At 48.0% G+C, this 17,634-nt stretch overlaps 1 protein-coding gene across 1 annotated transcript in view; it reads right to left on the bottom strand.

Moving 5' to 3' along the window:
• ANTXR1 (ANTXR cell adhesion molecule 1) overlaps positions 1-17,634 on the bottom strand; it is a 107,559-nt gene that overhangs the window by 69,617 nt on the left and 20,308 nt on the right. The window contains exons 9-11 of the mRNA XM_032712459.1: positions 11,847-11,907; positions 8,261-8,359; positions 60-129 (exon numbers count right to left, since the gene is read on the bottom strand). Coding sequence (XP_032568350.1) covers positions 60-129; positions 8,261-8,359; positions 11,847-11,907 — 230 coding nt within the window. The remainder of the gene's footprint in view (positions 1-59; positions 130-8,260; positions 8,360-11,846; positions 11,908-17,634) is intronic.

Genomic DNA, 17,634 nt, shown 5'->3' on the forward strand with positions numbered 1-17,634 from the left:
AAGTGACCCACACTCATCTTCCCACAGGCAAAGTAAATATCTGAGTGGCAAAAACATACATGCCAACTTCGCGCAGCACAGGTGCTGGGCACAGCAGGTAGGTGTCTTCCACCACAAAGGGCTTCTCATCTGGAAAAGAGAAATACTGGGATTTATTACCTGATCAGCAATCCGGCCCTTAAAGAACAGGTTAAATAATGGTTTTCCTCACTCTTGGTATATAAATGAGGTTCAAGCACTGTGGGGGTTGAAGAGCTGTGTCACTTATCCGAGCTGAAGGTACAGATAAGTACCTTCAGCTGAACACAGCTGAAGGTACAGAGCTTTTTGGAAGGTCAGGGGCCAGGATCACAGCCACTCTGTACAGGAGCCCGTGGGGAGTTGCAGCAGGTTGCATATAATTGCAAATATCAAAGTAAAGAAAATCGTGTATTATGGGAAAATTTGCACTTTTAGGCAGATGCATCTGAACTAAATTAAACTGTCAGCCCAAATTATACTGTGGGTTTAAAAGTGGAGTGAGAAAAATTATCAACAGGCAATTGCCTGGGAAACAGGAACATTAACTAATATTCTTCTTCTGTAGACTTAAGTCAGACAGATGGTGATCCCAAGGTAATCAGACAGATGAGGATCCCAAGGAACTTCCCAGCCCATTTGCCAGCTGACTAGAGATGGGGCAGATTGACAGAAAACCAGGCAGACAGGCTGGGTGGTCGTTGTTTTTTGGACTGGAAACCAAAACATTCCACAGGAAGGATTGATTTGCTGGATCAGCATTTCCAGAAGCATCTCCTGCATCAGAAATCTTTCTACCAGCTGTACCCATGACCACCTTGAGGGCTTTCACAGGAATGCTTATAGACCTGAAATGAGCTGTTGCCAAATACTACCAGCTTCCTAACATTTTCCAGTTAAACATTTTATTCTGTTTGAAATCCCCTCTGCTCCTGACAGATTCCTTTCCCTTGGCCTCTCAAACTTGCAGGTTTCAAACCTCACCTTCAGTCTTATCTCTGTACCCTGAGGATGGATGGGATGTTCATTCTACAGGGCCACCATGGAACAGGAGCACAATTCACCACCCCCTTGCTGAGCTATTTGAGATCACAAACACAAACCCTGGCTCTCAGACCATCTAAAGTCTCTTCACAACTGCATCTTGCACTGAATTAATTCCCAGGGTGCTCAGAACACACAGGGGAGCAAGGTCAGTGCCCAGTGCCCCACTGGCAGCACCAGGAAAGGAGAGGAGCAAGGATGAAAGTTTAACCAAGACATTTAGCCATGGAATGAAGAGCTGAACTGTTCTGGCCAACTGGTCTTTTGCTTTTGAGGAAACTTGTGTAAGTTACGACTCCATTTCAGGTGCCAGTGGAAAGAGGAAAAGCCATGAGGAGACACAAGCCAAAGAGAACATGGCAAACTTCTCCAAAGCACTTTCTGCATCAGCTGTGAGCCTTGTTCCTCCTTCCCTTGGCTGCCAAGGTGAGTTTGTCCACATGGATGGTGTCTAATGCTGACCAGGGCACCAGCAGCAGAGCACTACTGACCCTGGCCCTGACCCCAGTGTCAGCTCAGGGGGTTCCCTCACAATCAGGGTCATGCAGTCCATTTTACTGCAGTGAATGAGGCACAAAGAGGTACTGACTGCAACAGTCTGCCCCCTCATGCAGAAGCAGGACTCACCAAGCCAAGCATTCCTTCCCAGACACTCCTAGAAGAGGTTCCCACCAAATACAGAGTTTTAGAAGGCAGAAGTATTGCTCTGGTAACTCTTGTCACACATTAGAATCCCTATTTCATACTGGTGTATTTCTTGGCTTTGGCAGCAATATAAAAGGATATTTCCTCAGGCAGGTTAGGAACTGTTTATTTTTTACACTCCATTAAAAAAAGAAAAAAAAAATGGTAATGAAAAGTTGTAACCTTCCCTGACGTACTCCAGCTTCCAGCAAATCCCATGCCTACACATACACACTTGAATTTCTGGGTTACCCACAGCAGTTGTTTTGTCAGGGACTCTTTGACCCAGGCCAACAGCTGAACATGAAACATTTTGGGCAGACACATGGTTTCCACAGCCTGGCTTTGGTTCTGCCCCATGGCTCGGAGTTCCTGGGATCCCTCTAGATCCCTGCTCCAGCTCTTGGCCTGGAAAGTGCCAGATTAGTGCTGTCTTCCCACAGCCTCAGTGCAAGAACATGCAGGAATATTTCCAGTATGCTGAACATCAGGAGCAGCTGATTTTAGCACAGGGTATTCTTTTGCCAGCCCCACACTCCAGGAGATGTTTCCTATCACAGGGCATGGCAGGCAGAACACAGGCATTTAAAGGGTGCAGGGCAGTAATCCCACCCCCCCACACACACTTCCCATCTCCTCCAGCCCAGCTCTGGGCTCGTGGGGACCTTGCAGCACATGCAGGCCCTGGGTTTGCAGTGGAGTTACCAAGCCAAGGCAGCAGCATTTCCCACTCCAGGCAGATGTGCAGTGGTGGTTCATCTGGCCCCACAGTGCTGTTCTCACCCTGATTTATGAAGATATCATTAACTCCCATAAATTTATGACATTGTCTCAGCACACACATGCCAAGAAAATGAAGACCAATGTCTTGTTTTCTCCTTTGCTAACTCTGGCAGCCAAGGCCAAAGACGTCCCTGTGCCAGCATTCACTAGAACAAAAGCTGCTTCATCTTGCAAGGCCTTTTACTTAGCTCTCATTAGGTTTTTGTTTCTCTTTCTCTCCCTTCCCACCCCCAACTTGCATCAGTCCATGCCTCTCTAGAAAGTTTATCAGCCCCACAGTCCCACGAGGGAGCTCAAGGCTGGCCAGGCTGGCTACAGGGAGAGATTAGTTTGTTTGGAGAATGTTTGTGTTCCACCGCAAAAATGAGGGACTATTTTCCTTTGCTCTAAACAAAAGAAGATCCATTTGGTTTGCATAACTCTGGCCATCTGACTCCTTCCTGGAAAACTCACGTAGGGAAACCAAACAAAACAACACTTCTCATCTGCCCTCGCGTCGGATCTGCAGGATGCGTTTGGGAGAAGGACGCGGTTCGTGTCTGCTACGGAACAAACTCGCTGCATCCCAGAGCAGTGAGAGATGGGGCTGAGTGCTCCCAAACTCCAGAGCTCGTGCCAGAATGTGGATTTTGTGGTTTGGCCTGCTCTGCGCTGACAGTGCTGGTGGCAGGGCTGCGGAAGGGAGGGCGGAGCGCTCGACTCGGTGTCGCTGAGTTTCCTGCCCAGGACGTCATTTCGGTTCTTGGCTTGGGGCTGCTCAGGGAATAGTGCAGGAATCACTCTGCCTCCTCTGACAGTTTTATGGAAGGGATGCCCAGACCCTGCTCACCTCTCAGACACTGCAGGCAGAGCTTGGACATCTTCAGGAAACACTGCAATGCTGCACTTCTGAGAAAGGCTGCCCTCAGTAATGGCACAACCTGCTCCCTACCTGTGGCCCTCTAATCCCTCCTCCAGGCAAAATAAAGTTCTCACTGTATAAAACAGGACACAACAAACCCACAGACAAGTCAAACCAGCCAGTCCTGAGGCCTGAGCCATTCACAGTAGTGTGCACAAATGAAGGGTCAAACCTCTCATAAACCACATCCATTTGCTGTGAATGCCTTTCAACAAGATGCCTGATACTGCACAGATCCCTGTAACTCCCTACCCAGCACTCCTACACCTTTAACAACTATCTGTAGCCTGTAAAATCTATTATTCCCAGCAACAGTGAATAGTTTCTTATGCCATTAGCAGGGTGTAACCTTTTGGCAAGCCAGGACTTGGAATACTTCCCAACCATAATGATAAAAGCCTCAATATAGGCATGATGCTCTAATACAGAAGAGAAACCTCAATGAAAGAGAGGTACAAGAACCCAAAGAAGGTGACCAAACAGAGAGTAGCATTTTCTTTTAGCCATAAAACCAGGCCAAAATTAACAGCCTTCTCCTTAGTTAGTGGTTCACCCAAGACCCAACCGGTGCCCTGAAATCTGTCTGCAAGGATCCCTCCAGAGGGGTTTAGGAGAGCCCAGCATTTCCAAACTGCCACTGCAGTCTCACAAGCACTGATTGCTGGACTCGCAGTATCAGCAATATTTTAATCCAGAAGAGGCTGCAAAAGCTGTTTGCCAAACTTCCCCTATATCACAGACTAACAATTTCCTTCTGCTGTCCCTGTATTTAGGATTTGCATTCAACTAAAGCACATCTCAGAAGATGCTTTGCCCCAGTTTCCTGTTTCTGCAGGAGAGGAGACTTGTCTGTGAGACCAGTCCAGCCCAGGTGGGGTGGGACACTGGCTGCTCTCCCACAGACTCCCTGGGGAACTCCTGTGCTAGGAAGGCTGTTCTCTGTACCCCATCCCATGTGAGCTGACAGCCTCGAGTCACCCTGAGCACTTCCATTGTCCCTTTGTCCCCTCAGATGAGCCAAAATACCTCCCTAATTCTCTGCCCCACTTACAATCTCTTTTCCTCTTGGCTGAGTCCTCCTCTCATGCCACTCTTTGTGACAAGTCTGCAAGTAAAGTTTGTATTTCAAACCCATTTTGCGGGGAGCTGGGAATGCAGAAAGACACTGGAACACTCTCTGAGCTGGAGAAACTGCCTACAAGAGAGGCCCATAAATAAGAAATGTTTTGTTAATGCTGTAATGAAAACCACATTGAGATCAGGCTGTAATTGCTCTGCTTTGTGTAGGGACACATGAGCTCTGAATGCCAAAGCCATTGAGAGCAGAGTTAGGGGATGGGGAACAGACAGATAAGCACAGAACAGTGATATCACATCCAGAACAGTCTCGAGATGGAGAGAAGGGATTTGGAAGGACTCACTTTTCCTCTGATGGGTTCACGTGCTGAGCAAACAACTGTTGGATGAGCAGTCACAGCCTCGAGGCTGCAAACAGACCCTGGCACAGCACCCAGCCTTCATCTGCTCCTGCTCACAACTGGCAGCTCAGGAGCAGCACGTGCTGCCCCACAGCAGGTCCCTCCCAGGGGAGTCCTGGCCTTCCTGCAGCAGCTCCAAGCCCAGAGCTGCCCCATGAGCAGCTGGTGCCACAGTAAGAGACCCCCCCTGGTCCCCCAGCAGCACACAGGGTCACTGGGTGAGCCTGGCAAAGCCCTCACACTGCACAGGGATTCTCCTCCTCTCTCAGCCCAAGTGTCCTGATGCCCTGGGCTTGTTCCTCCACACTCAGCCTGGGCAGCTGCAGGGAATTCTGCTGGAGGCAAAGGCACAGGAATCCTGGTTAAAGGTTCTGACACTGCAGTTTGTTGGAGGCTGGGAGAACATTTGAGGGAAGTGTGACCATTCCTTCTGGTTTTGTATTCTTTGCCAAACAATGACTTGGGCCACCCCTCAAACCAGGATGCCAAGCTCCCCTTGGTGCATGTTCTCACCCAGGAAACATTAAAGGCATATGTTGTGTCCCTCATAAAGGTCACATTCCCCAAAACACCTGGTGGAGTTTGTACACAGTGATGGACATTCTCTGGTACCACAGTGGAAAGAGAAAAGCTACTATTAGAAAATAAAAAGAAAGGTTCAGAGGAGGTTTAAAGTGACATGATCAAGTGGGGAAATCAGGGATTAGAAAGTTGAACAGCAAAGCAAAACATTCCTGTGCTAAGAGTGATCAGGCTGCAAGAAAGTAAAGAAGATATCACAAAAAAGAAAGATGGGGAAAATGGAGCAATCTGAAAGGCTTTAAAAACAGAAGATAACTTTTAGAAGACATTTGTTGGGCAGTTCGGAGATACAGTTCCCCACACACCTCACTCTCTGTTGATACCTGGTACAGTCCTGCTCCCAGTGTCTGAAAAAAGAAAAATCAGGCCAGGTTGTGCAAAGGCTGGGGCTTGGCCAAGCATCCAGAGCATCCACTAGAATGCAGCACCTCTGCTGTGGTGCCTGCTGGTTCTTCACCAACCTTTCATCTCCCTGTTCAGTTTTAAATTGCCCAGGACAGAGCTCACCTCCCTGCCCAGAACTGTCTTGGCTGGATCTTGCACAATCTGGGCAGACACAGACATTTTAGCACCACAGAGCAGTCATAAGTCACTGCACTGGATAATCACTTTTAACTCTGTGCAGGCTGAAACCAATTCTCCCAGGTCCTGCTGCTGGCAGGAACACCCTGCTGCTGAACATGCATCTGATTACAGTTCTGCTCAGCCAAATATTCCTCATGGCTTCTACAGATGTTCTTTTTTTTATCCCATAGCTATGAACATTATGAGTCGCTGCTCTCTTCACCTGCCACTTTTCTCTGCCAACAATCCCAATAAAACCCCATTAGCTCATGCCTTTAACCTCAGTACATCCTAGCTGTGCTCACTACATCTCATCTGGGATAATTTAAGGTTTCAGGAACTGTTGGCTTACTGTTATCTGTAAAAATACCTCCCTCCCTGATACCATCAGAGGCTGAGAGGCTTCAAGCAAACAAAGACAGCTGAGCTATCCAAGCTCCATGAGCTTTCCATACAGTCCTCACTCAGTTGACTCTCATGGTGGGCTGTTTGCAGTCGGATGCCCCAAGGAACAGCAGGTTGGGACTGCACGTTTTGGGACTTCCCTCACAGAGCAACTTAAACCCAACAGAGCTGTGCCAGTCCCACCTGGAGAGACCTGGGTTTGGGAGCACTGATGAGCAACTACTGAGTTCCCTCAGTCAGGGGGTGGGTGGAACTCAGAACTTGGGTTTGTGGCCACGTCACTGCTCCAAACAATCCGGGGCTGTGCAGGACACACGGAGAGGTCTTGGTGCAGTGCCAAGGACAGTGAGCTCACTTTTCACCTCTGCAGCAATTCAGGACACCAGGAATGCATCAGGGCACAGGGCAGGAAACATATCTGGCCTTTATCCTCATTTTCCACAGTCATTTTGTGGACACAGGAAGGCAGCTTCAAATAAAAAAACTCAGGGGCTGCATTAAGATAAGCTGATCTTTCCTGACAGCTCCTGTGAAATGATGATGACAGATACCACAAAAAACTCGTCCAGACAAGCAGTCAGCACAGAGGGAGTGAGGAAGGAGTCTCCCTCCTCCCCCCTCCCCCCAGGTCACAGTGCTGGGGGGTGAGGGAACCCTCACTCACAGTTCCTCCCATTGGCAGCACTGGATGTGTCTGTGAGTCAACAGACAGGGCACTGAACAGTGGAAAGCTGATGGATGACATTCCCAGTGAAGGCTTTAGGATGTTTAAAGGATGAATGCCTGGCTCCAGAGCCCTCCAGCTTCTGCTCTTCCCATGCTCAACACTCACCATATCTGACTCAAGCAAATGTGACCCACAGCCAGCCAAACTTTCTGCTTGGTGGCACAAGGGTGGGCAAGTCCAGAACCTGCCTACTAAGAGGAGTAAATGCAACAGCACAAAAGCCTTTCAGGACCAGCTACAAGCACTCACTGTCCTCCACCTGCCCTGAATGCTCCCTGGCATCCCAAACAGGGTAAGCAGCCTTGGCCAACTTCTGCTCCAAGTAGCAAAGCACACTGATGCATGAGCAAGTGCAGCACTGAGCCATTAGACTTCCAGATGTGAGAAACTAATTAACACATTATGCTGGAAAGGGTCAGGACTGCCTCCAGAACAATCAGCTTCTGCACACATTCCATGCTAGGGAAGCTGAGTTCTGCTGTCACTGGTGCTGCCAGCTCTGAGCTCTCTGCTTTCCCACGTGGCTCCAGACACACCAGGTGAGAGCAGAGGGGTCCTTAGTTCTGCCAGCTCAGTGCTCCCACTGCACTTCACAAAGAGACACTCGGGAGCTAATTTGCTTCTCTTGCTTCAGTTCTTCTGCTCGGGCAACTGTAGAGGGAACATTTTTCTGAGCTTCCATAGCAGCCCAGCAATGCCTGAGCCACTGCTCCAACACAGTCCCAACAACCGTGTGCAGCTGAGCTGCAGGACCAGGCCCTCTGAGTGCCACAAAACACAGGTAAGGAGAGAAACACCCCTGATCTCCCTGCACACAGCCCAGCAAGACACGTATTGATGCTCTTTACAGACAAGATTCTTGCCTTCTATATTTTCATCCCCCTCAAGCTTCACATCCTTGCTGTCAGTCACAGCACACGAATTGCCACCAGCGATTTTCCTCTTAAAAAAATAATCCCTTCTGCATTCTGCAAATTAAAAGCTCTGAGTCCCACAATTACTGCTTTCACAATCAAGATCCCAAATGTCCTGCCAGTGCAGAGTAGGAGAATAAAAGAAAAGAGAGCAGCTCACTGAGAGTGACGGTGTCGTTGATCCTGAAGCTGCAGAGCACTCGGTCGACGTTGCGGGCGTGTCGGAATCCATTCCCTCTCACCACCACCTGGAAGGACTCTGCAGGAGAACAGGCATTGGACTTCATACAGAGCAAGGCAAGGAAAGGTCATTTAGACAAGGCACATCTCCAAAGTTTTCACTTGCTATCTCTTGAGCTCGCAGTTGAACAACTTTTAAGTTTGAAAATGGTTAAAAATTGAACTTCGACTCTCTCCCTACCCAATTTCAGGTTGAATTTTTAGAAACAGGAAACAATTCACTACAGAGGCATTTTAACAGACTTGCAGTGAAAACAGGAAGCTTTGGGGACACTGAGCTTTGCCCTCCCCAGGTGGCCTGTGCTAGGGAGAAAGTTTAAATGGCAGAAAGTTTTGGGTGAAGAAAGGCAGAAGTATCTTTCCATGGAAAGGAAAAAAATCTTCTAGTGCCCAATAATTTGGAGAAGTTTAAGTGTTACTTTCCCAAAATCATGTCAGTTGCCCTGAGTTTTGCCATGTCCTGCCCTACTGCTGTACAACCACCATGAGGCCTTGACTGGACTCATTTCCATACGATGACAGGGGATTTTATCAACAGATCAAGGTTTCAGTCTCTGGACAAAGTCTGATCTCAGAGTCTGTGGGTATTTCCCCAAGTCTTCCTCTTTGCTGTTTTCCCAGACCAACTCCACAGGGTCTCCAGAGGCTGTGGGTGCCAGCAGGGAGCACCAAGGACAGTCACAAACTCCTGAGCCCTGAGCTGAGCGGTGTCTTTCGGAGCAGGCAGGGCTGAGCAATGAGATCACATCCTCACCAGCCCTTGAGACCACTCTCTACCATCCCTTGATATAGCAATTACTTCAGCCTAGGACTGGGAAAGGTTTATGGACTTCCTGCAGCCTCTAACATGAAGAATGCCTTGCAAGGAAAGCACCACTTCAGACTCTCAGCTTTTGACTCGGGGCCACAGTCCCAGAGCAGTCCTGGCAGTAGATCCAGGGACTCAGCTCTGCTGCTCCCCAGGGCGAGGAAACAGCCCCCACAATTCCTCTGACTATCTGGGAGAGGCACTCAGCTAATCCCCACTGAAGTTTGGCTGGGGAATGTGATTTGAACACAAAATGTTTCACTGCCCAAGACAAGGCAGGAGTAACCTCAAGACAAGGCAGGAGTAACCTCAAGACAAGGCAGGAGTGACCTCAGTGCTCCAGGGACACCACCCTGGTTTAGAGTCCCCAGGAGCACCAAGGAACCGAGGTTTTGCAGGTTCAGATTTCTCCCCTTTGCATTTTACAGTCCCCATCTCCTTTCATCTCCCCCAAGGACCCGTGCACTGTACTTGTCAGAAAAAGCAGCTTTGCTCTGGAATCTGGGCTCTCTTCCAGGTCCCGCTCTTTACAGCCAAGTTGCAAATCATCCCAGCACATCCAGCCAGGGAAGCTGCTCACAGGCCCATTGTGTGTTGTCTGAGAGCATTTGGGAAGAATAGGGAGGGGGGACAAGAGCTCTGTTCTGGAGTGTGGGGGCTGGTGAGTCCTTAAGAGAAATCACAGAAGTCTCAACTGCTGGGGAATGAGAGTTCAAGTACAGTCAAAGACCTGTATCAGTGATGTCAGCTGGGCCATGGAGACCCTGGCTCTGTTTGAGGCTGAAATGAACTGTACAGTTCACCCTGCAAAGCCAAATCATCCAGAAACTGCCGTTCCAGAATGATGAAATTAATTCCTGCAGTTTCTGGGACTGGTCAGCAGCACAAGAGTGGCCTCAGGTAACACAGAGCCCACATGTTTCCTCCTCGCAAAAGGAAAAAAAAAGAGGAAAAAACTGCCACCACTCTCCAAGGATGTGCACAGAAACACAAAAACACGAGGTATCACAGCTACACCTGCAAACATTTATTTTAAAGACACTAATGCACATAATTTTCATAGTCAATGGCACTTTCATTACTCTCAGAGCCCTGAGAGATTAAACTCCCTGCAGTCTGAGAGCAATGGACTATTTGCCCAAACTTGGAAACTGGGCCTTTGAACTGAGGATCTAAATAACTACAGGTATTTTTCAAGGATAACATTGCTCCTCTTGTGAAGTACTGGCCAATTTCTGATGTGAAGAGTTTATATGAAACCTCTCTGCATTTCCTCTCAGCTGACTCTGCTGGGTACAGCTGTGCCCACCCTGCCTTCCCTAAGGCACAAGGAATGGGAGTGATGAATCAACTGACAAAGCATTAAAGATGGTTATAAATGATGATTATAAGTCATCTTCTGGCTCATGACATTATATAAGCAGCAATGTTTATCACTTGAATAAGTATGTAAATATATCTTTAAAACAATCTCCAAGAGTGTAAAGTGGATGTGAATGTTCCTGCAATTTCATTTCCCTTCCCAAACATTTATGGAACATCACTGCACGCTCCAGATTCTGTCACAGCAATCATCCACCATGCCAAGGTAGACAGGGCCCTGCCTTGGAGCCTATTTTAACATAGAAACTATTTAATTGAACAGCCAAAATGATGTTTAAGTACCATAATTCATGACAATTATGCCATCCTGGCTTCAAAAATCAAACCTACGTGGTACATATGGAACATAAACCTGATGCCAGGTACTTATTGGGCATTTAGCCTGGTGTGCATCTGCTGGGAAAATGTGGCTACTTCTGGATGTTCAGGTGTGCAGGCAGTTCCTCCAGGAACAGGAGATGCAGGATCATTAAAGCAGCTGCTTTGGAAGTGAAGACAAATAAGTAACAACTGTGTTACTTACTGGGACTGTCAATATATGGTAAAGAAAGATGCAGAACTTGTCAGGGACTTGTCCTTCTCCACAAACCTCAGCTGGGCTCCCAACCTCTCTACTCAGGGAGTGCTAGACACTCAACAAACAGCTGGGATGCACGTCATAAAATGTGAAGAATTCACAGAAGCAGATAGCAGAGGCCAAAATGATTCTCTAGCTTGCTTTGGAAAGGCTGGGTCCTGCTGAATGAAGAGGCACTTGCAGAGCTTTAGAGCCACAGTCAGGTCAGAGCAAGGACAAACACACGAGCAGCAGACTGATGGTTACACTCTAGTCCTCAGTCACTGTATCGCCCTTAAATGCCTGAGAAATGTTCCAAGACTATTGGAAGCCTTCAGATCCAACTGTGCCCATCTGATGTTCTTCATAGTTTCTGAAGCAATCCTCCAAGATGATGAATTTTGCAAAACTCTGAACCCAATCAAAGGCTTATTGCCTGATTTGGTTTGTAATTATGCAGCATAACTACTTCAAGTCTGGCACAGTCTGAGTAAGACAGACTGCTTTGACAGAAGAACATTTAGGGGAAAGTATGGAGTTCAGGTCTTTTCTGTAAGAAAATCCCACTTGACATAATTTGTTAGAAGTGGGAGCTGTGCAAACTATTCTAAGGTAAAAAAGAAAAGCAACAACAACAACAAAAAAGGTAAAAGATTTAGCCCCAGGTAATCGGTGACTTGTGCACTTTCCAGCAATTAGAGATGGACTGAAAACTGTATTTTAGGCAACATGAATGACCGTGGCCTCAGTTGTACTTACCCCCTGCACAAATACTGGAAGGTTCTGCTGCCAGGATTTCTATGCAGGATTTCTTCAAAATCTAAAAGACAGACAAAATGTCATGAAGTACCTCAGGCTGGTTGCTACAGAAACCCAGCTCTGAAAGCGTGAGTGCTCTCATTCTCACATTAACACTTAACTCAAGGGTGCACTTTGCATTCATGGCACAATCTCAGCTTTTCACCTAAACCAGCCAACCAGGTGACATTGCTCCTCTTGAGCTGTTAGAAGGTGATGGATGCCAAGCTCTCCACCATCCCAGTGCAATCTTGCCCTAGTCCCCAGTACCAGTTATTCTGCACCCGCCACGGGTCCCTCCGAGGGGTTATGGAGGCACCGTCATCACCCTCCCTTTGAGTCACACCTCCCTCTCCAAAGTTATTCTGGAGCCCAAGACTCCCAACAAAACAGCACAAGTGTAGGCTAAGCTGTTTAGCTCTGCATTAAAACATCCCACAGAGCCGCTTCTCAGGTCTCAGCCACAGGGGTTACAACTTCTTTCGCTTTTAACCTGATTTATGAGAGCACACCTGGGGGTGTCCTCAAAGCTGCTTGTGACTTCAAATCAAATGCACAGCCAGTTGTTGTTTACTTCACCCAAACTCAAATGAAGCAGCATGTCTTTGGCAGGGCTGTCTCTGCCTCTAACCACTGTACGTGTAGACAGTGGTTTACACTTTGGGCCAGGCTTGGCCAAGCGCTCGAGGGCAGGAGGAGCCGGCTGAGCTGGACACTGGTTATTCCCACATGGTGCTGAAACTGCCCCAGCTGTTATTTGAGGTCTTTGCCCTGTTCTGAAAACCAAGTCCAACTCTTCAGTGCCCAGCAAAGCCGTGCCAGTGCCCGTGACCCCCAAGAGAGCAGGACCAAGAACTGCTGAACGGGGGTTCAGCTGAGCAGCCCCTGACTGAGGCAACACTGATCAAAATTCAGGTCAGTTCCAAGAGGCAAGGAAATGTCAGCCAAGCATCATGACTCAAATCCAACATGAAAACTATTTTCCCAACTTTAAACTGAAACATCTGTAAGGAAAGAACAGCAACCAATACAATAAATTCTGTAAGAAAAAGATAACACTTTTTTTCTCCACAATCACGGCTCACTGCCTCAAATTGCAAAAGGTACCCAGAGAGCCAGCATTTATTTTTTAGAAGTTTTAAGGAGAAGATTGAATTACTCAGAAGCATGGCTGGTAGAGACTGAGAGCACCAAGGGACTGAAGGAGGCAGGACTGTCTGAGCTGGTGGCAGGTGAGGAGAGGGAAGCTTTGCAGGAACAAGGTTATACAGGAACTGTCAAGTGGAAAAACAGAGAAAGTCAACACTTGAGAACAGAGCTGAGAAGCAGTAGAAGAATCTGAAAGACAGAATAAGGAGAAACGTGAAGAATGTAAAATACAATCAATACTTTTTTTAATAAAATCAAACCTCACAGGATTAAGTTTGAGATTCAGGACTTCTACTCAGCAAACATTTTGTAAACATTCCTGCTGTTGCCCAGCTTGGATGGGGGTGGAATAGCAGGTGTCTCAATTAGTTGATGCAGATCTCCCAGTTCAGTCCAATCCTTTTACACAACCATAAAAAACTGGCCTTAATGGCTTTTTACAGTGCCAACTGCAATATTTATTTTGATTTAGATTAAGTTTCCAATGCTCCAAGCACCCACCCTAACTTAAAGTGAAAATCAGGCAGCAATAACTATTGCAAAAGAATTCCTTTATGTCTCTTCCTCGTTAAAAAATACATTCAAAAAAGACTTCAGTGCCTTCACTGTAGAAGATTTCATCAGGTCTCTTATTTCCTGAGGGGTGCATAGCCCTGGGGGCTGGAGGTGCAGCTCATCCCCCATGTGGTCTGGGGCCCCAGGGAAGCAAATCTCATGGAAGAGTGGTGATGGAATCTCCCAGGTCCATAAACCACCCCGAGAGCAGACTGGGAGAACTGACTCCACATCCCCACTTTCACAGGAACAACCACCACAGCTCTGGGGGACGTGGGGAGTCCCTGCAGGGCTCAGGCAGCTCTGCCCTGGCACCCACCCAGGGAAGTGTTTGGAGCAGTGCTCACTCCTGGTGAGGACGCATCCCGTTGTCTCCTGCAGCACAGCTCAGAGACCCAGCTCAGACTCCCAGATCAGGCTGCTCCTTTGCTCCATGGGGCTCCAGTGATGCTCCAGGCTCTGGGACAGGCTCCTGTCCATATTTGCTGACATGCCAGAGGAAGAACGCAGCACATCCCTGTGGGAGCCTGGCTTTGTGTGCCCCAGGGAGCTCTGACAGGGCAGAACTGATTTTAGCACTACCTGTGACTAACTGACCTTTCTGCCAGGGGAGGCATCAAGGGCCAGGAGAGGCCCAGCAGGTCACCTGGACCCCTGGAAACAGAGGGAAGACAGGGAATGAGATTCTGCAGCTGCTGGAAGCTTTGCCTTGGTGTTCTGCTCCACAAACACACAGACAGATTATTTCACCACAGAAGTTTCTTATACAGTTTTTTCACCAAATTTGGGAATTCTCATTAGCAAACAGGATGCTGAAGTGTAATAGAAGGTTACTGCCTAATTATCATCAGTGGGAATGACCTGCAGTCTGAGGCCAGGTACTCATTAGCAGGCTCTGTTCAATTACTGAATACCGAGGTCTGTTGCCAATTATAAAACAGCCATTTATTTATGAAGTGTTTCCTGTCCAATAATATCTACATGAGCTAAGTAAAATAAATACATTTAAGTCCTTTTAAAAGATGCATCTGGGGGAAGAAAGAAGTAGAAAGCATGACTATATACCATTAAAACTAATGAGAAGCACTGTGCAGTGGAGACTGGGGGTTCACATCCTCTCACTGGGATGGGTAAGCCAAGAGGCTCCAGTTGTTAACTTGCTCTTTGGCCTGTGCAGAAAGTCTGGCTGTGACAGAAGACAGATTCAGAGTATCTTGCAAAGGAATTAACTTTTTCTCGTCTCTCTCCCCCATTCAGGGGGTCTCAGCCCTCTCCCTGCACCAGGGAATCTACAGTTTATCCCTCTGCCAGTGAAGTTTGAGCAGCCAGCTCAGGGTGGGCACACAAAACCATCACCACACCTCTCACTCTTTGCCTATTAGATGCTCACAGAGTTGTCACCAAAGTTCCCCCCCTGCATATATCCAGCACTGCAGTTTGTCCCAGGAAACACCAGGATTCAGGGACAGTGTATTCCCAGCTCTGATTTCCTGGGGTGAAGGAGCACATTGACCTGCCACATCAGTTCTGAACTGCCACAGCAATTCCAAGTCCTGAAAAATATCAAGGGTAGGTGGTATATCCTCTGCAAGAGGGTCCTAAGGGAGCACACAGGGAATTAAGCTTAAAAGGATGAATCATTTGTACAATTTATACAGACAGGGGACAGTCCCACAAAGTGGTTCATACTTCTTCCTTTCTAATCCATCACAACTGGTCCATGAGAACTGCAGCTCACTCGGGCTCCTTGCTAAGGGACCCAGGATTCCATCTCTGAGGTAAGTTCCAGGCTGCTGCCATGGTTTAACACATGCCAAGGATCAAGGAGTTTTTCTGACTGCTCCTCAGTCAGCTTCTGTTACAGGCTCAAAGCAAAGCCATGACAGGATCCCATCCTGACTTTCATGTTGCTTCATGCTCATTGCCTCCAGCACTCCTACCAGACACACACTGAGCAGTCACTGAAGCTGTTTCAGGTTTTCCTTCAAAGATTTGCTCCATTTGCTTTAAATTGACAGGTTATGATTTGCACAGATTTTTCACAGCAAAGAAAAATTTAGTAAATTACTTCAGCTCCTTCCCCGAGACCCCCAGCCTGCAGCAATCAGTCAGTCTGCTTCTCCATCAGCTTGTTCTCTCCTGACAAACTCAAAATCCCCATTACACAGGGGGAAGCTGAAGTTTAAGCAGTGGCTTTTTCACAATGAGGAAGACAAAGCAATTGGTTTGCTTAATAAAAAAGTCAGATTGGAACTCACAGGAGAGAAAGGACCAAACTCCACAGTGCACTGAACACCATTAGCTCCCACTTTAAGGATCATGTTTTTAAGCACAGCTTCAGTGTGGGACTGGATTTTCACCTCAGTTAAGCACAGTCTCCAGAGGGGAGCCATAACTTGGTGGTGCCTGGAGGAGACAGGACCACACTGAGCACATCTCCCTGCAGCTGCTCCCTCCAAACTCCCTGGCTCCCACAAAAAAGGAAGGGCAGGTGCATGGAAACATCTGCAGCCCCACCACCCTGAACATCTTTGTTCAGCAGATTGAGAGGCCCAGCTGAGGCCAGTCTTGAGCTCCACCACTCCCAGCTCCCACCCTCTGCCTCATCCCAGGGGGACTTCAAATTCCCAGAATCACAGAATATTTTGAGTGGGAAGGGAGCCCACAAGGATCATCAAGTCCAGCTCTAAGTGAATGGCCCGTGCAGGGGTTGAGCCCACAGCCCTGGAGTTATTAGCAACAGGTATTAGCACCAGGCTCTGACCATCTGAGCTGGTCTCCAGCACCTCTGCACATGCAGAGGGTTGGGAAAGCCCTGCTCCTGAGGACAGGGGAGGAGGGAATAGTCCTGGCAGTCACACCAAAGCCCTGCAGTGTAAAACCAACCCTCTAGAGTTAATTCAAGCACTAATCCCCACAGGCTCATCATTTGATCTTTGTCCCTCTGTGATAACCAGCAGGTTGTAGCTTAATCAATCCCCTCCACAGTGGCTGAGCATCCTTGCTGTGCCAACTCTTACACAGGAACTGAAAGAAGCTTCCAAATCCCAGGGCCCTTTCACTGTTAACATCTTTCCCGTGACCACAAATGCTTTGTTTGCTCCAACACAGGGATGCTTTTGGCAAGGACAAGAAAAGAAGGAGTGAAGGACCTTATTTTCCAGCTAGAACAGGAATCTACAGATTGTTTATGTTATTCTACAGTGTGATTAACATCCTCCCTGTCATTCCTTTCACACACAAACCCACTTCCCTTCTCCCCAGCCTACTGCAGAGGCTCCACTCAAATCCAAGTGATCAGGTCATGGATTCATTACTGTACAATTGCACTTCCCTGTGACCCTCCTTCCCGGGGCTGGGAAATCTTGCACCAGTCAGCTCAGCTGAGGCAGTTCTCGACTGGGTTCCTGAAGGCTGTTCCATATAACTGGGAAGGGAGTCAGAACTGCTGCTGGAATTCATTAAGAAGAACTGCAAAGGGAATGCAGGGCTGGGGAGCAAAGCAGTTCTTGTTTTGTTGCTTTCCGAAGTGACAAGCAACACCTGACTGTCCGAGAGAGCTGGGGCACTGCTCAGACAGTGCCAGGAAAACCAATAAGCAAGGGATTGTATTCCATCTCCACGTGAGAGCACCAGGGAGAACTGAGCCTGTGCTGAGGGAATGGTTTTGGTTGGTATGACACTGTCAAAATAGTGTGTAACCACTGTAAACAGAGAAATGTGAGACACCCTCACCCCCGTGAACCCCCCTCCCCAGCTCCACATCGGACCTTTAGCTGGGTTTTATCAGCTCTTCCAAAATGAAGAACACACATGTCCTTAAACAGATTTCCCATCCTTTGTAGCCATGGCAAGCACCCTAATTAGCCCAGCCACTCAAAATGGGCCAGCTCTTCAATGCTCCACCCAGTTCCCGCAGGGAATGCCAGGAATTGGGAATAGGGAAACCTCAATCTGGGGAGGAGAAGACCAGCCCATCTGCCAGGAGGCTGAATGCAGAAAGCAGAGGCTTAGGGATTTCGGCCTACAGAGCAGGATCCCTTCC

This window comes from Chiroxiphia lanceolata, chromosome 28 (genome assembly GCF_009829145.1).
Source record: "Chiroxiphia lanceolata isolate bChiLan1 chromosome 28, bChiLan1.pri, whole genome shotgun sequence".
NCBI lineage: Eukaryota > Metazoa > Chordata > Aves > Passeriformes > Pipridae > Chiroxiphia > Chiroxiphia lanceolata.